This window comes from Onychostoma macrolepis, chromosome 01 (assembly GCF_012432095.1).
Source record: "Onychostoma macrolepis isolate SWU-2019 chromosome 01, ASM1243209v1, whole genome shotgun sequence".
Classification (NCBI taxonomy): domain Eukaryota; kingdom Metazoa; phylum Chordata; class Actinopteri; order Cypriniformes; family Cyprinidae; genus Onychostoma; species Onychostoma macrolepis.
In genome coordinates, this window is record NC_081155.1 from 12,288,566 (window position 1) to 12,311,467 (window position 22,902).

The 22,902-nt window shown below is 33.9% G+C and overlaps 1 protein-coding gene across 5 annotated transcripts in view; it reads right to left on the minus strand.

Moving 5' to 3' along the window:
* Positions 1-22,902, minus strand: part of inpp4b (inositol polyphosphate-4-phosphatase type II B) — a 195,730-nt gene that overhangs the window by 111,034 nt on the left and 61,794 nt on the right. For all 5 annotated transcript variants that reach the window (XM_058785577.1, XM_058785660.1, XM_058785500.1 and 2 more), the window contains one exon: positions 19,452-19,531. In XM_058785577.1, coding sequence (XP_058641560.1) covers positions 19,452-19,531 — 80 coding nt within the window. The remainder of the gene's footprint in view (positions 1-19,451; positions 19,532-22,902) is intronic.

Below are 22,902 nucleotides of genomic sequence, written 5' to 3' on the forward strand. Positions count from 1 at the left end.
GCGGGCTCAGATTCCAGTTGGTCTTGCTCATGAAGGCTGAACTTTATGCATTTGAGTTGTGCAGCTTTCAGAAATCTCTGTTTGGCTGCTGAGCACTAACATAATAATGAAAATAACAACAATCGGCTTGACCAATATTTTTACTCATATTCATATTCTGCCTGAGCAGTTATTAGTCATTTAATGGGAAAATCAAGTTTAATAGATAAATGCTAAAATTTGAATGTCCAAAAGCAAAACTAAAACTCAAAATAATTTTTGCAATTCTATTATTAAACATTTTAAATGAATATCATCAGTATGATAAAGAAAAAAAAAAAAAAAAAATATATATATATATATTGATTAATACTATTAATATAATTGGTATGATATCTTTAAAATAATATTATAAAATCAAAAATAAAAAACCTTTAAAATAATATTAATATAAATAGTGTGATATCTTGAAAAAAAAAATATATATAAATGGTAATATAAACAGCATCAGCTGATAACCTAACATAATAATATTAATATAATTAGTAGAATGAATGAATGTATGAATGAATAAATAAAGTAAAATATAAAAAATATAAAAAATATACAAACATTTCAGTTGATAACCTTAAAATAATCTACCTGGTCTCATAGCATTTACATACCTGGGTGCACTTTTTAGCGTGACATGAAATATGTACCAATAAGTACATATCACTGCAGTTTCCAAAATAAATGAACACTTTCACACAAATTTACAGAGTTGCGATTAATAAAGCGTAATTTTCGCACAATTACTTGAAGAATAGCATGCTATGACTTCAAAACAATATTAATATGTTGGGAGATTTGAAAACTGATGCTTTTGAACGTTAGCATCGCACACATCCAGCTTCATATCCAGAGGTGGGTAGAGTACCAAAAAACTGTACTCAAGTAAAAGTAAAAGTACTTGAAGAAATATTTACTCAAGTAAAAGTAAAAGTAATAGTCTGAATAGTTACTTGAGTAAGAGTAAAAAAGTATCGGATAAAAAAACTACTCAAGTAGTTAGTTACTAGTTACTTTGGATCATATACTGAATATAGTCTATTTTTATTTAGATATATAGATATTTAGATACATTTTTATACACACACTGCTGTTCAAAATACCTTTAATTTTTTTTAATGTAATTTATTTCAGTGATGCAAATCAGAATTTTTATCAGCCTGATTTATTATCAACGCTGTTCTTTTTTAGCTTTCTATTCATAAAATATTCCTAAACAAAATGTCACAGGTTCCAAAAAATATTAAGCAGCAAAACTGTTCCCTGTTGAAAAAAACAGCATATGCTGGTATGGTATGTTTTGAAGCATGGGATGCTGGTTTGAACTGATTTAAGCTGGTCCTTTGCTGGTCCTAAGCTGGTCCGACCAGCACATGACCAGCACAAACCAGCATCCCAGCTTCAAAACATACCATACCAGCATATGCTGTTTTTGTTTTTTTCAACAACATTGGTAACAAAACAATATATTTGAATGATTTCTGAAGGATCATATTACACCAAAACTGGAGTAACAGCTGATACAAATTCTGATTTGCATCACTGAGTTCAATTAAATTATATTTTAAAGTTGAATTATGTATTATAAATGTATATAACCTCTGACACGGAGAAGAGTGAAATCTCCTCACACGACCGCTACAGAACATCTGAACATAACGAAACAAATGCACATTAGACGGATCTTCTTCCGTCTGTTCTGCAAAATGTAAACAAATGTAGCCTTTATTTCTGCAAGCGTAAATATTGTGACAATTTCCATATTAATTGTGTCAAGGCAAGGCATTCCTCCTGGAACTAACGCGGGTTTGGCGGGTGTTTATTTCATACTCTGTCACAGCTTTTAATGAATCAATTATACATGTATTTAATGTGTAAGGTACATGTACAACAAACTGGTAATGTCATAGTGGTATCGTGTATTGTAATCGAATCTATACCTGTGAAACACACGTGGTGTTCGTCTAATAAAAATCTTCATAGCTAGTAAACCATAGCCTTTGCAGATTTGCTTTCTACTGACTGTTGATCCAAAGCCACGTCTTCAGCGCTCTTGATGTTACAACTCTGAGTGAGAGCCGCTTCAGACGACTCAGCGCGTGCGGTAGGGAACTGAACGAATCATTCAAACTGATTCGCGAACCGATTCATTGGTCTGCAAACTGGTTTGATCAAGCCTTCGAACAGAATTGACTCAAAAGAATGAATCATTCGCGAACGGGCATCGACCATTGTCCAGAAAAAAAAGTAGATGGCGCGCTTGGAATAAATTGAAGGATTTTTAACTTGTATGCATTAAGATAAAGTAACGAGAGGAGCGTCGCCCACAGTAACGAAGTAAAAGTACCGTTTTTTCACCAAAAATGTACTTGAGTAAGAGTAAAAGTACCCATTTTTAAATATACTCTAAAAGTATTAGTTACCCAAAAAATGTACTCAAGTAAATGTAACGAAGTAAATGTAACTCGTTACTACCCACCTCTGTTCATATCTATGGGTTTTCATAGATGATAAGTTTGTTCGGTAGCTCACGGAGTACGGAGATGGATTTAGGAGACGAGAAGCACTGGTTCGAATCCCGTGTAACTACGGTTCAACAAAGCAGTTAAAATCTGTGTAAAAGGAAGTTGAAATGGCACAGTTGCATCAGCTAATACGTTTTTATATCAGTTTTGCATTTGTTAACACTGTCGGGTAGGTTTAGGGCTGGATTTGGTGTAGGGCATATTTCCAACACGATAGAGCATTAACCTTTAGCGACAGTCCCCGGATATTTGAATTCTGAACCGCCGCAATACGTGTCTGAAGCAAGGTACATGAAACGGTGTCACACAAAAAGTGCGCAGAGGTACGTATTTTTATGAGACCAGGTTGAAAATAATATAATTAGTGTGATTTCTTAAAAAAGTAATAATAATTTCAAATATAAAACAACAGATTTAAATGGTAATCACCTTAAAATAATTATATTAACAGAATTAGTGTGATATCCTAAAAAATAAATCGTCCGCTCGAGTCTCTGGAGCATCGCAGACTATCAGTGACTCATCACTGCGTGCTTTAGCAGCTCCCCGAGAAACACTTCTCTTCACAGTTTGCCAACGCTGCTGAAAATGTGTTTTCACAAGTCACTTGTTCTATCAGCTCAGCAGGTTCACAGCAGCAGCAGCCACGCTCCACTCCACCAACAAACATCTCAAACATCTCAAACTCACTCCACACCAGCACCCTCAGATCCTGATCATGCAAACAATCCGCTCACCTTCCCAGCTGAAGGTCCTGGCCTGCGCTCGTGAATGTAAAAGTATCTCAGGCCAGTCAAAATGTCAAGCGAGTGGCAGCTTCCTGCAGGGGAAAGAGAGCAAAAGGTACCACAGACTAAAAATACCCTGTTCTGTGGGGCTGGACGGAAATAGCTTAAAGGTAAGCTCTCGGTCTCAAGAACAAGGCTCGAGACGCTCGGGCTGGGGACACGGCATCTTTTAGAAACTCTAAAAGCCTTTAGTGTCTGTGAAGAGCTTGAGTATTAATATTTTACACCCCACACATTTACATAACGAAGCATTCAAAGCGCGCCGAGTGATAGAAAGTACAAAACTCCTACAAAAGAATAGTTTAGTAGTCAGTCATTATTGGTCATATGCAAGCGATCCTAAACATAATGTTATCTTATCATCATTGGGTCAATGTTAAACATCATTTCCACTGTTTTGTACAGTAGTAAGGTATTATGGTCAAAAATGGCTTCAAATTTCAGAATCGTAATTCCTATTTATAGTGATAAAAATACAATGTAAAGTTTTATTTGAATACATTTAGCAGTTTAGGCTAAAAAACTAAAAAGTGTGTACGCTTGTATCATACTTGTCATGATAAATTTATAAAATAAAAAATAAGAAATTATATTTTGCATATTTTAAGCATTTTAGGATAATTATTTAGGACAATTAAGATTTTTGGTGACTTTATTTTCATGATAATTAATCATTTTAACACGCAGTGTTATTTTAGTATCATTGAGATTCTATTAAATTTGTATTAATATTTTGAAATTTTCATTTATATTTTTGGTTATTTTTATACAATAAGGCTTGTTTTTTATATTCTTATTTTATATTTTTATATTTTAATTCATTTTCATTTTAAAGTTTTAATAATGTCTAGTTTTTATTAATTTTTATCTCAGCTAGTTTCAGCTATTTTTAGATATTAGTTATTTTTGCATCAAGTTAAACTAAACATTATATTTTATTTTATTAAAAAAATAAAAAAAGCTTTAGCTTTAGTTAACTATAATAACCCTTACTCTCATTGCTGTAATAAAATAAACAACATAGTACAACATGTAACACCATGATGTAATATTTTCCAATTTCACTAATACATATTTTTTTTTTTTCATGTATTTATTTTCTGTATTGGAGTAATAAGAATGGGGGGAAATCTTCCTGTTTGTCATGACAATAATGGTCACAATGCAAAAAATCTAGTTCCTAATAATAATAATAATAACAATGAAAGATAATTTTTTTTAATTATCATTTACTTAAAACTTTTTAAGGCAACGGGTTTCCTAAATTTTTTTAAGTTAAGTCAACTTATCACTTTTTACAGTGTGGCAATTATCTGCACCTCAGTATTGTAGTGCATTATAAAACAGTACGCAATAATAACGTATTGAGTGTAAATTATAATTTTAATTCAAATTATTAAATGGATGCCACCTTATTGGGACAATAAAGCCCTCCCTACACCTACCCTAACCCTACCCGATACTTTATTTTCAACTTATTGATTATTTCCTTCATTTTTATTGAAAATAAATGCCTTTCGAACTCGGGTTGATCGCGTCAAAAAGCACACGCCTTACCATCTACACCACTGAAACTGATGTTGAATGAGTGTCTTTTTTCAGTGTTGACTATCCCAATCACACGTTGGTGGGCGGAGTTAGTGTAAATAGCCTCTGCCAACAAGGCGGGCTATTTGCACTTAGTGTAAATAGACACTCTGAAACATAAATTGTTTTTGAGACGCTTTATGAGATTTGTCCATTTACTAGTAAATGTAGACTACTTCAGCTTGTCTTGAGTTACTCATAAGGCCAGTCAAACAGAAAACACTGACACATGAGCTGAGACTGTCGTGTGTGTGTGTGTGTGTGTGTGTGCTGCGCTGTGGGGCAGGAAGGATTTGAGTAGGATGTTGATGTGAGTCATTGATATTGACAGTCTGGGCTGTTAGAATTCCACCCGCTCGCTCCTGAAAGTCACCAGGATTAGATTCATCAGAGCTGATGCAATCCCAGCATCGCAGCAGGGATGTCCTCCGACAACTGCTGCTAATCCATACACACACACAACACACAACATCAGCACGGCACTGAAACTAGAACACATGGACGCCACAAACAACACAGGGGTTATGATTGTCTTACAAATAAATATTCAGTTAAAAACAAAAAAACCTTTCTTCACAACCTGAAGCCAAACCAGAAATCTTTCAAGTTCCACAAAAAAAAAAAAAAAAAATCTCTAGTTCTTTAGAAAACCATCACAAGAATGTATTGATAAGTCTGGATTATATGTGGACTACTCACAATATATTTTCAAAAATGATGCCAACAATTAATTTAAAAGATAAATTAGATAATTAAGTTAAGATAATTCTAATGTGCTTTATGTTTAGCCATAAATTGCTTAACGATTAAAATGCTTGGCTGAATTGGTTGAAAACATTAAAATAAAATAAAAAATTAAAATAAAATAAAATAAAATAAAATAAAATAAAATAAAATAAAATAAAATAAAATAAAATAAAATAAAATAAAATAAAATAAAATAAAATAAAATAAAATAAAATAAAATAAAATAAAATAATTTGTATAGTCAAAAGATTGAAAAATATTGAATGAAAAATTTAATATAAAAAAGTCATCATAATAAATAAATGATTCTATAAATTAGGGTGCTTTATATTTGTCCATTAATTGCCTAAGGTTTGGTTGTGATCAAAAATGTGAATAATAATAAATAATAAATAAAAATATCAAATATTAAAAAAGACTGCACTATGCTAACATATAATATTGTTAATAAAATTAATCAATATAATTAAAAATGTATGTGATTAGTATGATGATAAAAATGAAATAAACAATAATAAATAAATAAATAAATAAATAAATTAATTAATTAATTAAAATAAACAGCAATATTATAATTATCAGTTGATAACCTTAAAATAATAATATTAATACAGTTGGTATGATATTAAAAATAAACATCACTATAAAATATAGAAAATATCCAAAATATCAGTCAATAACCTTAAAATAATGATATTAAAATATATGGTGTGAAATATGAGAAAATAAAATAATTATACAAAATAAAATATTAGAAATGGATGTAAAATAATGTGAAAACACTCATTTAAAAGCAAACATAAATAAATATATATATAGAATATTTAAGAAATTATAATATATAAAAAATGTATAATGAAATGTAATGAATTGGAGTAAATAAATGAATTTTATATCAAACAATACTGATTTGTATGTGTTTGTTTTTTCAGCTTCAGTGGCTCCAAAAAAAGTATCAGAAGTTTCCAAATGTTTTTTAAGGCTTATATTTTGTAAGTATTTTCATTACTTTAACCCAGTTGATAAACTCCAGCTTTTAAGTTTCCAGGTTTCTCATAATTGTGGGAAGCCTGTCAAAGGAACCTTTGAAAGACCTTTATTTGTAGTAGAGTAAGATGCAATCAGCCGTATAATGATTGTTCCTGTAAATACTTTCCTTCCAAAACGATCATTAGAGGCCTGATTGCCTGTTGGCCTCCATTATAATCCGCTCCGCACACAATCACCACGCCTGGCATCCCCGTCAGAGAACAGACTATTTCTTCAGCAGAAGCAAGGACGTGCATGTGTCTGTCCACCGAAGCCTTTCATTCGGCGGTTATTAAAACAGTAAGCAGCTCCTCCGAGCTTATCCCTGTCCCTCCGGTGTCAGAGCCCACTTCCTCTGTCAGCCATTTTAACTCGGCGTGGAGGAGCTCTGTCTAATACCTCCAGACTAACAATGAGAAAAATGTCAGAGCAGTGAAAAATGCTGTGACAGTGCGCTCGCCGTGGGCTAAATGTCAAAGCTCTCTCACCTCCATAAACAGGTGGCTGTTTGTTTAGCATGTAATCCGTGTAACCTCTGTTAGGAACGCAAGCTCATCGGCCGTAGCAGGACATTAGGCACAACAACTGTGTGTGGTGCAGATACAGGCTCGTTTGCATTAGCATGCTGCCAAGCTAACAACCTGACGCTCCAGTAAGCATACAAACACACCGCAGAGTTATTAAGCCATGTTTAATGTATATTAGTACCAAATATAAAATGAATAATCAGTGTGATCAGGGATAGAGTATAATCAGACAGTGATTATCGTAATATACACCCTGACAGGGGGATTAAGAAGAAAACAATCAGCCTAGCAACAAAACAGTATGTTGCCACAAACAAACTTAAAAGAAAAACAAATGTAGTTCAGGCAAAAACTACAGTGATGTAACAAATGTAATAGTGATTTAATACTTTAGAATTAAATAATACTTTAGAATTAAATATGATTCCAAATCGAATAATACCTATTTATCCAAACTTACTAAACTTTATAAAAAAAATACTTGCTTAAATAAATATTACATTAATAATTAATTACTATTATTGTTATTTTGAAATAGTGTTATTATATCATTTTAATGTCACTATAAAATCATTTTATTGCATTTTTAATCCTGTAAGTAGAAAAAAAATAAGCCTAGTCATAAAACGGTATTTTGCCATAAACTAAAATAAAAATATGCAATTATTATACACAAATTTCTGACTGCTCAGTGGTGTATAAAATTAAATAAATAAAGAAGAATAAAAATAAAAGAATAATATTACATATATTTCTATATGAAATAATACTACTTTATATTAATATTTAATTTTTTATATTAATATTTAATGGTTTGTTGCCATCGACAAAAGTAAAAACATACAGTCCTTAAATAATTGATAAAATTTCTGTCTAAATTAAGATTAGATTTGATTTGTGACTAAAAGAGTAGAAAGAAAGAAAAAAAGAAAGAAAGAAAAAATACTTTTAAAAAAACGATCAAACATTAATCCAAATTTAATAATATTTTATTTAAAATTAAATTTAAATGGTATGTTGCCAGTGACAAAAGTAAAAGCATACAGTCATTATATAATTAATACAGTTTTGTCTGATCAGATTTGTGACTAAAAGAGTAAAAAGAAAGAATTAATACTAAAAAAGGCCAAATATTAATATATAATATTTGTCAATATTTCTTTTTGTCCATCATCCTGGATTCATCTGCAGTCTTCTCTGCATAAGATACTAGCAATACTGCTTTAGGTTTTAGCAAAAGAAAAGGAATAATTATGCTGTCTGCCAAAATAATTTATGCAAAAAAAAATTATGCTGCCTATATTTTGGTATCAGGATTGTGCCTATGATGACTTTAAATGCTGCCTATGTAATTTTCTGAAACAGGAAGGCTTTTTACAGCCACAGCTAGAACAAGACACGAGACATGATCCAGAAAGCACGAGTCTCCAGCTGAGCTGCAGATGTGAACGTGTCCATGCATTACAGCTCCAGACAGTTCCATCCCAACACATGCAGCATGCAAACCTGTACTGATGACACTGAGGTCAGGTCAAGCTGGAAAACCAAACCATCCAATCAGTAACATATGCAAGTCTCAGAAAACACATCACAAAACTCAACACTTCTGCTATGGGCTGAAATCTACACGCTGCATCAAACCCAGCCAGAGCAACGGCCAAGCACGGATATTCCTTCCTGAGCAAACGCTTGTGTGCTTGCAGTGTGGAACAAGTGGTGACTAGCAGCAGATAAACCAGGGAGGGAGATGAGAAAGCCATACTAAACCACACACACACACACACACAGTGCAGCATCAGAAGCCCGTGTAAAGTGTGACGCGTCAGTATTTCTCCAGCACAGCCGCACCTATCCCTTTTTCTGCTGGGCTCTGTATTTCACTGGATCAGATACTTGATGGCTTTTCCATCACCGAGGCAATAAGCCTGGCCTTAAGTGTGTGTGTGTGTGTGTGTGCGTGTGAGAGAGAGACGCTGCAGTGCTGTGATAGGCAGACTAGTAGAAGCCGAGGCAAAGAGTTAAGTCATTCTCAGATTATTCTCAGCATATGGAGCACAAATATACATATACACTTGCTTGCTACAGTGTTCAGAGACTTTAGGATGACTGAATTACGAATCCTTCAGTTCTTTCTAAGCACTAACATCAAGATTGAAATAAGACGTTCACAAATTGCAGTGCTTGCAAGGAGGCAAAAAATAGCACAACAGTTTTAAGTAAATTGGTAACAACATTTATTCATCTTTGTTAATGTTAGTTAATAATAATTGTTCATTGTTTATTTGCATTAGTCCACAGTGCATTAACTAGTCTTAAAAACACAAATTTTATAAACAAATTGAAAAAAAAGGTATAACTAATTGTTGAAATTAAGATTAGGATTTATAAATGCTGTGGAATAATATTTCATTATTAGTTCATGTTTACCATTAAAGAAACTAGGGGCGCTCCAATCAGGATTTTTGAGGCCGATCGCCGATCACAGAAAGCAGTATCTGCCGATACAATCACCGATACCGATCTTTTTAAAGCCTTCTTTTTATCACGTAGAATTATTTACAGTGTTGATCCAATCAAGATTTTTAAACATTTATTCAGGGCCTGAATTTTATTTTTGAAAATGAATTCCTCTCTTAGGTGACTCTTGTGAGAGGAGATTTTTATTTTTTATTTGAAGGGGTGGAGCCCTTTTTCAAACATTTTTCAAAAAAATATATTTATCTCACCTAAATGTTTGATCATGCACTGCATTTTTGTATTGACAATCATGCAATTGTTGTACAATATAGCCTACACACACAGCGCAAGCCTGATTTCGTGAGCTGTATGTGAGGCGGCCTTTTACACCAGGCTCACACATACTCCGTTTGCAGTGCGTATGCAGTCCATGTGTGGTACGTAAGCGGTGCAGAAGCAGCACTGACTGTGCTTTCATTTTCGTGTCAATCCATGTCCATATTGATGTCACTTTAATTCAGCGCGTGCAGCGGAAACGATCTCTGCACTGCTGCAGACGCACCGCTCCTGGAACGCACTGCCGGACCGCAACCGTGTACTGCACTCGCAATCTGTTTACATGAGCGCGGAAAAAATACGCATAGCATACGCACTGCAAACAGAGTAATGTGAACCTGACGTTATGTATGTGCGCTGCGAGTGTGCATGAGCGCACGGTCTCCAGGAGAACGCGTGAGTGCTGAATGGTTTAAACACTGGCAAGAATTAAAAAGAAATGCAATTTATAAACTTTAGTGACGATGCGACACTGCCTCGATTGTGCAAGTGACAATTCCTGTGTCAACTGAGCAGCTCGCTTAGCCTATAGTGCAGAAGCGATGTGATATGAAGCCATTTGCGCATTTTGAGAGAAAGAGAGAGCGCGCGCGCGGTAATTCACTCACGCTGTTTGTGAAATCATGTCTCACAGAAAGTTTTCAAATTACTTTATAAGTTATTTAATGAAGAAAAATGAATTGTACCTCACCTTCAGCATTATAATTATTTTAGCTGCGCCGGACGGTGCGCTGCGTGTTGTGCCAAACCTCTCACGGCAGGCGCGTCATCAGCTTGAGATCGTTTTTTTGAGATCTGCCTTTTTAGAGACCGCCGATCAAACATCCCCAAGCGATTATCGGCCGATAGTGATCGTAACCGATCAATCGTAGCACCCCTAAAAGAAAAGTTTGTTTCTTCATCAGATTTGGAGAAATGTAGCATTCCATCACTTGCTCTCCAATGCATCCTCTGCAGTGAATGGGTGCCGTCAGAATGAGAGTCCAAACAGCTGATAAAAACATCCCAATAATCCACAAGTAATCCACACCACTCCAGTCCAACAATTAACATCTTGTGAAGCGAAAAGCTGGATGTTTGTAAGAAAAATGAAAAAAGCCATTATTAAGGCATTTGAAATTTAAACCACTGCTTCTGGTTAAAATATGTCTTCATAATCCATAATAATGCTTCCTTCAGTGAAAAGGTCCATCCCCTGCTTTCCTCTCACATTAAAATCCACCAACATATGTGTTTAGAACTGTTTTGTAAAGGTACTTGATCTATTCTGTACATATTTCTCTCCTGATTCAGACGAGACGACTTTTTCACTGGAGGAAATGTCATTTTGGATTTGGAGTCATATTTTAGCCGGAAGCAAAAATTTAGTTAAAAGTTAAAAATGTCTTGATGGATTTGTTTTTGGCTTTATCTGACATTAAATCATGTACTGAAGTTGTGTGGGCTATGTTTGGATTATTGTGATGTGTTTATCAGCTGTTTAGACTCTAACGGCATCCATTCACTGCAGAGCATCCACTGGTGAGCAAATGATGCAACATTTCTCCAAACTTGTTCTGATGAAGAAACAAACTCACCTTGGATGGCCTGAGGATGAGTACACTTTCAGCAAATGTCATTTTTGGGTGAACCATTCCTTTAACAAATGAAGCCTTACTGTAAAGTATTATTAATATGTTCAGGTTTCAGGCTTAAACAAAATGTTGCATCAGAGCTGGTCTGACACTGTCATCACGCTGTGCATGAGAATCAACACAATGTGAGTGACTCTGCAGATGTTAAACAGAAAAAAGACCGATCACAGCTCAGCATGCAAATACACGCAAGAAAGAAAACCAGTCGCAATTCAGAATGCAAATGTCACTATGACATCATCACTGTCGTTCCATCGTGAATACTGAACGTTCTATTAAATTTAAAATTTTAATTTCTTTCTAAAGCACAATGTTAAAACCAAAAATAGCCCAGCTGAAGTTATGTACTGAAAGTGGTGGTTGCGGCTGAATTAATTGCAGAAGTTTAATACTGGGTTTAGAGAACAATCCTTGACCAGAATGTTTGAGTAATATGAATACAGCGCTGCCTTGAAAGCACATATTCAAATCAGACTGTATTATTTAAAAATTTTGTTCAAAAGTGTTTCTCGTGAAACTGTAGAGCTGAGAAAAATATGTCAAAGTCACACGTCTAAGAAATGAAGACAAGAATGTACTGTATGCATCAATATACTTCACAGACAAAGCCAACAGACTGATTTATTCAGGAAATGATCTTCATTTTAAAAATGTTAATGGAGAAAGACACTTTTCAAGCTTCACTTCACATAATTTAGTGTCTAGAAGGACTGAAGCAACACATTAGCAAAAACCAAACAGAAATACAATTACATGCAGCATTTAAAGTGATTCATTGGTTTGTGCGTCTAATGCAGCGTTTTCCAACTGGTGGGTTGCAACCTGTTCTAATGGGAATCTGGACAGCAGGGGGAAAACTATGTTAAATACAAATAATAAAATAAGTAACCATATAATCATAGCCAGGACAGCAAAATAAACAGGTTTATCAACTTCTCTAAGGGAGAAAACGCTTCGGGTTTCTCTTGTTGTTGGCATCAAAGGCTGTGCGTCTAAAGCACTTTGGCACAAATTCATTTGGGGGGTTTATTTTTTAAAGAGCCAGCCTCTAAACTAACACCACCAGATCCACACTAACTCATAACGGGCTTTACGAGGGCTTCAAATTCACCAAGTTATGGTCTAATTCTGGCCAGTGTTGGCAAAGCAATGAAGTTATACTGACCGCAGCACATGTTTACACCTTTTACTGTCTTTGGAAAGAGGGAGGTTATAGAGGATATAGAGATATAACACTGAATGTGAATGTGTTTGGGCGTAAATGTGTAAATATGAGCTGAAGTGTGATATTTTTTATTAACATTTATATTAGTTAATTCATTATGAACTACCAGAGAAACAACAAAAACTTTTTCACAGCATTCATATTCATTTATTCAAATTTAATTTTAAGATTATGCATATTTTAATCCTGACAGGGTGAAGTAGAAAACATCACCCTTGCAACAAAACAGTATGTTGCAGACATTATACAAAACTTTCTGGCTGCTCAGATTCAAGAGAGTGGTGTTAATATGTAAAATGAATTCAAATATACTACTTCATTAATGTGAAATACATTTATAATTATAATTTTGAATACAACAGTTATTCACTAAACAATTATTTCATTTTAACATTATACATAGTTTAATCCTAACATACTGTAGTGTTAAAAGTAAAAACATTATACTAGTAATTATAAAACTAAGCAGTCATTATACAAAAAATTAAATTCTGGCTGCTCAGATTCATGAAGAATTAAAGTAAAAAACATTTAAAAAGTTGTCATACAAAAAGAAAATTAAAACTACTATTCCATCCTAACTGTTAACTTCACATTTCTTAATACATAATACATAAATGTTAAGTTATACAACTCGAGAAATGAAAATTGTCCATTTTAATGTAATGACTAAACGAAAAAAAAAAAAAAATTATATTTTATATTCCTACAAAAAAAAATGTATAAATCATCTGTATGCACAAAAAAAAAGTTCATTAAACAAAACAAAAACTACACAATATAAAATGTGAAAAAAAGTTCAGTTTAAAGTTAATGAATATTCCTGCTGAACATTTATTCAAACAGCGGTTCAGCTTCAGTAACACGCTAATAAATCCAGAACAAACTAAGACATCAACGCTTTCCTCACAGTGTTCTGTTTGCTATTGGCATTTATTACGCCGCATTTTAGCAGGCTAATTTAATCAAATCATTCATTTCCATTTCAACAACAGCAGACGAGAGGCTAAAGGATGAATCAGGAAATGCAGGCCAGTAACCCTTCAAACACGCGCTTCATTCGGCTGTATACTGATTTATGTTGGTTTCATGTAAGGGCTGTAAATGATTCTCTCGCGCCTGACATCTTCCAGCTGGCGGAGATCTTGTGTGTCTCACAGATATGCATGAATATTCACTTACAGCAGGTACTCAAAACAAGGTGTTTATGGAACGTGTAATTGAAATACGACCGTATTAAATCATTCTCGTCTTCTCCAGCTCCTTGTCAAATCTGATCACACATGCGCTTTATAAATGAGCCCCCAGATGCTTCTAAACACGTTCTCCTGAAATTCTCTGGCAACCCGAATGAACTTCCAAAGACATGCATTCATCAAAGCACACTTCCTTCCTGATGATTGTGCTCGCTTAAGTGCCACTAAGATCAGGGTTAACGCTACTCATTTATCTCAACAGTTTAGAACGAAAGGGACGGGGTTACAGGAGGTGAGCAAAGCATTGTGGGATAAGATCAGATAAACTGCCTTCCTGGTCGTCCATCACTGGGCTTGTCAATAGCAACATTATTAGTATGTAGCAAATCACTAAGTTCAGTTCATGTATTTGAAAATCATTACTTGTGCACCAGAAGGCTTCCTGCTTTGAATGTTCTCCATGTACTTTTAATCAACCCCACACAGGGTCCAAAATTAAAGCTGCACTCAGCCATTTTTCCCTTCATTAAAAAAGATTTATTCATAAAAGAATGACTGGTACTTTTGAAAAATCATCCATGCTCACATGAAATGAAATTACTATTTTGTGTGATGCTACATTCATGCTGTTAAGTGTCAATATTCAAGACATCTAAAAAAGATTTAATAAATATATGCAACCATAAAAAATACTAAAATAATTAGCAATTCATCATCCGCACAATATATATATATATATATATATATATATATATATATATATATATATATATATATATATATTTATAGAAAATAGGTAAGTAAAGTAAAAGTACTAGCAACTAACAATTTAATCAACAATTTTAATGGGTCTTCATAATTTTGTGATTTGTGGGGTTAAGATTATTAAAGTAAATTTTACAAAAAATATAAATAAATAAACTTAAAAATTCACATTTAATTTAATATGTTATTTGTCACGTCTTTGTAAAATTAAATAGCAATTTCTAAGTGAAACCTGCTTCAAAGTTAAACCAATCCATTTATTTTTTTCATGCTGCAAATGACAAGCAAATATGTTTGTTATAAATATATAATGTATACACACACACACACACACATATATATATATATATATATTTGTTGCTATGATACAATTTCATAGACAGTTTTAAATACTGATGAATGGTGATATATGTTTTTGCAACTGTAAACAATTCATAACTATGGTCAGAAAAATTCACCAGGTACAGATTAAAAAAACCCTGATCTCTCATATGACGAAACTTTCATTTAGTGAAGAAGAAATGTGATCTGGAGCGAGCTAACATTTAGAGGACGCTAGATTTCATTCGCCATGGGTACGGCACGTCTCCACCCATAAACTCCCTCCCAATCAATACTCGGACTGTAAAGTGATTGAATTCAAGACTCAAAGATCTCCAGTGCAGGCCACTGTTTATTGCCCTAGACTCCCTGCATCTAAGACTGCTTGGATAAGGATCTATAAATAACTGAATGTGTCATGATATAGAGAGAGGAAGAGATAAGCAAGAAATGAAAAGATGACCTGCGAGGGGACGAAGAGAGGAAAGACAACACTTCCTGAAACACAGCGCAGCAGAGCTGACAACTGTGTGAAAGGTCTCGGCCGGGTCGAGCAATAGAGTCACAAACACACACTGCTTTCCTATTGTTTGCACAACATAAACAATTGAAAAAACGGAAAAGCTTATTTACCGCATAGACAGCAACAGAGAGTGCTGATTATCAACAATCGACGATAGAGAGCTCAAGAGTGCAAACCACTTTTTCAAAGTATTTTTTCCATGCATGAAATATACTGCAAATGCATTTCAGAAGATTACTCATTTCTACACCATGACCCATCAGAAATGAGTCATTTCTACACTGCAAATAATGCAATTGAAACGGTACAATAAAAAATAAAGGTAACGCTTTAATTTATGGTGTCCTTGTTATACATGTTACATGTACTTGCTATTATAATATTAATAGTACTTAAATGTATAATTACACTGTAACAAGGACACCTTAAAGTAAAGTGTAATCAAAATAAAATATGTACAAATTAAATTAGAAATGTAACTTGCATTGAATAAGAATATAAAATATATAATAAATATAAAAATACATATAAAATTATAATGAGAACATATAAATTACAATAAATTATTGGCTATGAGAACACAATATTTTGTTGGATTTATTACAGTGTATTCAAATATATTATTGACATAATACAAATGTACAACTAATACTCTTGAACAGCACAAAAAACAATGCACAAACAAATATAATATATTGGGTCCACATAAATTATGTAAGAGTTGTTGTAGCATTTAAATTGAAATAAAGATTTTGATTTCTGAAAAATTCACAAAATAAATATTTAATATTCTACACTATTTCTAGGTTACTCTCAGGTAAATGAGGGCCGTGACTCTTCATATACTGTTAAAAAAAAAAAAAAATCAATAAAGTCATGGCAACATATGTTTTTCCATTACGTCAACCAATTTCAAACTATTTATATCAACTCGGTTTTTTAAGTCAGTTTAATATAATTTGAAAGTTGAAATGACTTGTACAGCCAATTTAATTAAACTTAAAAAAAGAAAGAAAGCAGCAACTGAACAAAGATAAAGTTTGATAAAACTTTTCTTCAAGTTGAGTTGAAATTGGTGGAAACTTCTTACAGTGCACAGATAGTCCTACATTCTTCCATCAAAGCTCAAGATGCTCTTTGAAACATCTCAGATCATGCTGAAGCTCCAGTACTGCTTTAATTAAAGCAGAAGAGACACAAACCAAAGACATTCACCTTAATTTTTCAATCCAACTTACACCATTTTACAATATGGAAAAAGAAATAGCTTCCCAGACTTTTGCACCCCATGTACTGTATGCCTTGCTGCATTACACAAGAGACAGCGCAGTCCTTTTGTACTTCACCAAAGAGAAATGCTATTCTGAGCTTCAAGAGAGACACGAAGAGCAACCAGCCACCGACAGCGCATCAGAACAAACAACAAGAAGCAAGGGCCAGCGTCTACAACCTAACATGAGCAATATGCCAAATAAAGAGAAACAATAATCAATATCAATACTAATGTTGTAATCTGTGTGCAGGGAATCCCTCCGGCTGTCACTCACAGTCACGACACTATCAATTGTTATCTCACACACAGAACACAGCAAGCTTTCTTCATTTTTACTGCATGCTTACTGTCAAGGAGACTTATGAGCGCGCTTCTTAGGCAGCAACCCAGCAAACGGCACTCCAACTTAGAAGACAGCCGTTTGGTAAATGCTGTCTACGTAGGCAGCTCACTAGGTTTTGGAGGAGATCCAGTGTGTCTCTGTTCACAGGAAAGAGTAACGGCACCGAAGCAGCTGTTTGAACACCGAATCATTTAGTGAACGACAACAAGGCAACAATGCTGTCGGTTTCCAGGTCTCTCTCGAGGCCCTGATGGCATGTTGCAGATGCTTACGGATATGAATGTGTCTTGCCTGCACAGTCTGTACTAATTTAGAACTCCAATTTTTCATTTAATTGCCGCTTTAATATGATTTACAGTACATTTACAGGAACAAGCCCATTGGGAGGAGCACAATGGTGATCACTGTTAATGAATCACACTTTGACTCTCAGAAATAAAGGTATAAAAGCTGTCACTGGGGCAGCACCTTTTCAAAAGGTACACTTTTGTACCTATTAGGTTCAAATATGTACACTTTAAGTACTAATATGTACCTTTAAGGTACCAAAATGGACCCTTTAGGTACAAACATGTACCTTTTGAAAAGGTACCGCCCCAGTGACAGCTTTTGTACCTTTATTTCTGAGAGTGTGGGATTTGAACCTACAGTTACTTTTAGGTTGCCAGGTTAGATCTGTACGTATTAAACCACACAACATCCTCTACCTGACTCTTTTCACAACACACTACACAACTGTCATATTTACCCACTTAAACAGCACTTAACTACCTAAAAACTATAAACTAGCATACAATAGACGGTATTACTTAATTATTTTTTATTATTATATTAATATGAGTGCTGTCAAAATTTGTGTGTTAACACAGGCGATTAATTTTTCCAGTTTAACGGCGTTAAAAATATTTAACGCATTAAGGATTCATCTATATTTAATTAAGAATTTAGTGTTTAATTTCTGTATATTTCCTACTTGCTGAAGGGCAAAGGTAAATATGACATTTATTATAATGGGTTGATGTGAAGATTGTTTTAAGTTCGCTTAAATTAGAAGCTGCTATTTTTTTTTTAAGCCTAATAAATGTTAAAATTGATATATCTCAATTATACTGTCATTTTGAATGGCTATAGTGAATGGTTAAATATTAGGGAAAGAAAAGAACAATTTCTTAGAGACATCAGTAGTATTGCTATCAGTGATACTGGTCTTCAGTCATAAAAAAAGATGTCATTAAATAAATATTAAAAATATACTGTCTTTATGTTGTTTGTACATTAATTTGAAGATTGAATGTGAAATTATGGCAATATAAAAGTATATTTAAAAACTTTAATGTTAGGCGGGATTAATCATGATAAATTGCAAATAATTTCAGAAAATAAAAGTGCGATTAATTATTATTATGGAAGATTCAACAAAACAAATATTTATATGTTAAATTAAAATGTTAAATATCTATATTTGTATAATTCAGTGAATTAAATTGAGACATAAACTCAGAATTCTGACTTCTATTCTTGCAATTCCGAGTTAACATCTAAGAAATCTGCTTTTTTTTTCTCAACCACAGAATTAAAAATAAAATAGTAATTGTGACTCGCAATTTTAACTTTATATAGGCCTATTCTGAGAAAAAAAGCCTGAAACGTGAGATTAAAAGTCACAATTACCTTGTTTATTTTTTATTCTGGGGTGGAAACGAGTTTAGAGTTTTGATTCTAAATTCATTGTATGAGCCACATTTAAAGCACAGTGGTTCTCTGCACCCAAAAAACAACAAAACATGTCTTTACCAGTTTGGGACACGTCCTGCTCCGCATTTTCACTTTATTCCACATTCCTCATTGTGTAAATAACATAAATCTACCACGCTATAAATCGTCATGCCGCCCTGCCCTACCGTACAATACAAACTCAAGCTGTGCATTCATTGGACAATCTGATCGAGCTGTGTGGCAACTAAATATGTGCCAAATACAGGAGCAGATGGCCTGTTTTCTGCTGGAGTCGCAGTCCTGTTTGATCAGCTGTGTGTGCCTGACATCATCCACCACCAGAGAGCTCATCACATGAGCACGAAACCCAGCAAATGAAGTTTACACATAAAACCACAGCGCAGCCTCAATGAAGACAATGCAACTCACCTCAGGCTGAGAGAAAGCTGCTGGTCCTTGGACTGGAGGAGATCGGCAACGGAGAAGCTGCTACTTCCCAAGAAGTTCCTCTAAAGAGGAAACACAGGAGAACGTGGTCATGACATGAACGCAGACGTCATCCAACTGTAGAACGTGATAAACGCATCCGGAGATTATCTTACATACACTTTTCATCAATGACGTTGTTGAAGGTAATGAAGCAAAATCTAAATTAAATGAAAATCTAAATAATATATGTGTAATGTTTAACTAGAAAATAAAACTTTAAGACAGCATTTGAAGGCCGAAAAGAGTAAAAAAAAAAAAAAAAAAAGTTTGAAGTGTTTGAAGATTCATAAGCTTTATAAACAGAAAACTATAGAATGATATACAGACAGATATGATGGATGGATGGATGGAACAACAAATAGAACAATACAAATACAGAAAGACAGACAGCTAGATAGCTAGATAGCTAGATAGATAGATAGATAGATAGATAGATAGATAGATAGATAGATAGATAGATAGATAGATATGATGGGTTGCAGGGAAGATTTTCATTCCTGTCACACAAGTAATAATCTGCTCCTGGCCTGGAAACATGTTTGTGTGTTTATGCATGAATCCAGCAGTGGCAGTGAGCATGAATAAACACACAGTGCAGGAACGAAGCCATCAGTAAACACACACAAACACACACACACACACACACACACACAGAGTGGACAAGAGACAGATTGCTAGAGGAACAGGAATAGAGTTGAAGAGTAAGAGAGAAGGAAAATGATGTAAGGGAAGAAAATGCAAAGTTTTGACTTAAAAGCATGAAGTTTAGTAGTTGCTCCACAGACAGACAGACAGACAGACACTGACGAGGCTGACAGACTACATTGAAAGCTACAGGAGGAGAAGCGTCTGGTCTCAGAAAGATGCAGCAGCTTCAACACAACTGCTTTGTCAAGCAACAGAATGAGAAAACACAGACATAAATGTGGACTGGAAGTGTTCATCACTCCGGTTTTGTTCCACTGAGAGAGAACCGGTCATAGCAAGGACATGCAGCCCTCTACGCTGCCTTAATTAGTAATTACAACACACACACACACACACGGACAGAGACAGGAATCCCTGGACATTTCTCAAAAATTAATTACTGCGCCGCATTCTTCACTGTAAAGACTCAGTGGAAGCCAAAACAGACTCTGATTTTGAGGAAATGCTGTGGAATTGATTCATACACTAGTTAAATGGAGTTGAGAGTTTTTGTGCCGTTTTCACACATGGCTGGTTTGGAGTGTTTGTTTCTCCCTTGGTTCGGATATATAAATATACATATAGAAAGCTGGGTGGTAACTGATTACATGTAATCTGGATTATATAATCAGATCACAAAAATGAAATACTCATAAATAGAGTATATTACATTTTCAAATGCTTCTCATTAGATTACGATTACAGGTTTTTTTTTTTATGGATTACATGATTACAAGTAATTCACACAATGGCAGTAAATTATTCATATTTTCTCTTTTAAAGTTTCTTTTCATGTTTATTAATGTGTGTTCATGTAATGCAGGGATTTCCAAACATTTTTGTCAGCCAAATCCTTTTTTACAGTCTGCCTTTGACAAAAAAAAAAAATATTCATTTGAAATATTCACCTGAGAAAGTTAATATATTTCACTAATTTAACAAGACAAGTTCTCTGATGTTGGTTAATGGTCACACTGACATGCAGGTAAACAAACAGTTCCATATTTAGCATTCAAGTGTTTCATTTTGATAGTATATAAAACAGTTTATTTTTATTTGACACTTTTATGACTGAATTAATTATTAGCTTTTTATCAACTATTAATTACTGTCAGGGAAACCATATCATGTAATGTTTAATGCATTTCATGATATTGATGTATTAAAAAAAAAAAATGGAATATATTTTCTTCCTCTTTGTTTTTTTATTTTTTATTATTATTTTTTTTTATATTGATGCGGTACATTTAATTGCAAGTTTAAATATGTATATTTTTCATATTGAACCCCTAGTTGCGTCTCCATTTCACAAATCCAACTCACTTTAAAATCAACCCAAACATAAGTGGCACGCAATGTCGCCAAATGTTCCTGTCATTTGCATGTTTGACTTTTTAAAATAATGATTTCCTCGTGAAGGTGTATGGTGTTTAAGGAGACAAAGTGTTATCAGAGATCAAGACGGGATCTTGTGCTTGACATGATGAAATACGTGGGAATACGGCGTGCGGTTTGGCTCTGACAGCGATGTGGGGTAATTGGGAACAGCAGTGCTTTTTCCTGAGCAGGAATTGGTTTAGCATCATCATCATTTCAATTCGTCTAAATAAGAAGGTCACCAGCCACTACACAGGAGGTTAAAACAGAGCGAGTCGTGATTTATTGATGTTTTACATGTGCTGAAAAGGTTACGGGCCAATTCACAGTATTGACAAAGACTTTAGTGGAAGAGCCAGATGTGTGTCCAGATAATAGCTAAATCCTCTACATACACTTCAGAAGTATCAGCCTTATAGACACACAAATACACTTCTAGCTCGTCTTGGTCTATGTCTCTTTTGTAAAGATTGCAGTGCCTGAGGAACACTATCTCAGGCATCATTACTCCACAAAACCCTCTGAACAGTATGCTAAGTGTGAGAAAAAGATCAGTCATGCAACTCTGAAAAAACGCTGTCCATGCAGCAGAATCGGTTTCAGAGACCGAAGAGATAAAGGATGAACTAATAATGCAACCACTGAGACTAGCTATCTGCTTATATCTCTACATAAACCAAATAAATTAAATAAAACAGGTTGCAATTGTTCAAGCAGTCCCATTTAGATCACCTGACTAATGTAAGTCAATTGGATCGTTTTAAAATAATAAAAATTTAAAAAAATGTATATTGAATACTGAAGGAGCAACACTGTAAAATAGAACAGTAGAAGAAGTTTGACTCCTTGCAGTACCAAGTTAATATGACCCCAGACTTAAGGCAAAATAAGGACTTAAATACACACTATAGTGATATATATTCTAGATACTGGTGCAATACTAATATGACAACATGTCGTCATCATATGCAAATAGTTTATATATATATATATATATATATATATATATATATATATATATATATATATATAAATAAAAAATAGCAACATTTAAGTACAAAAGGTGAAAATAACCACCTCAGCAAGTGTGTAACCACTTTTCAGTTTATTTAATTCATTCTGGTATTTCATAACCTCTCATTTTATGAGATCTCCTGTATTATTTTGCTGTAATTTTTCATGCCTTTCTACCCCATATACTTTTATTACTCGACAGTTTGAACAAAACTGAAAATCATTAAATATATGATCAGGGATTCTAAATGGCAACATGAATCAAACCTCAAAATCAACCTTTAGACCTTTAGCAAGTATGTGTTTTACTGAT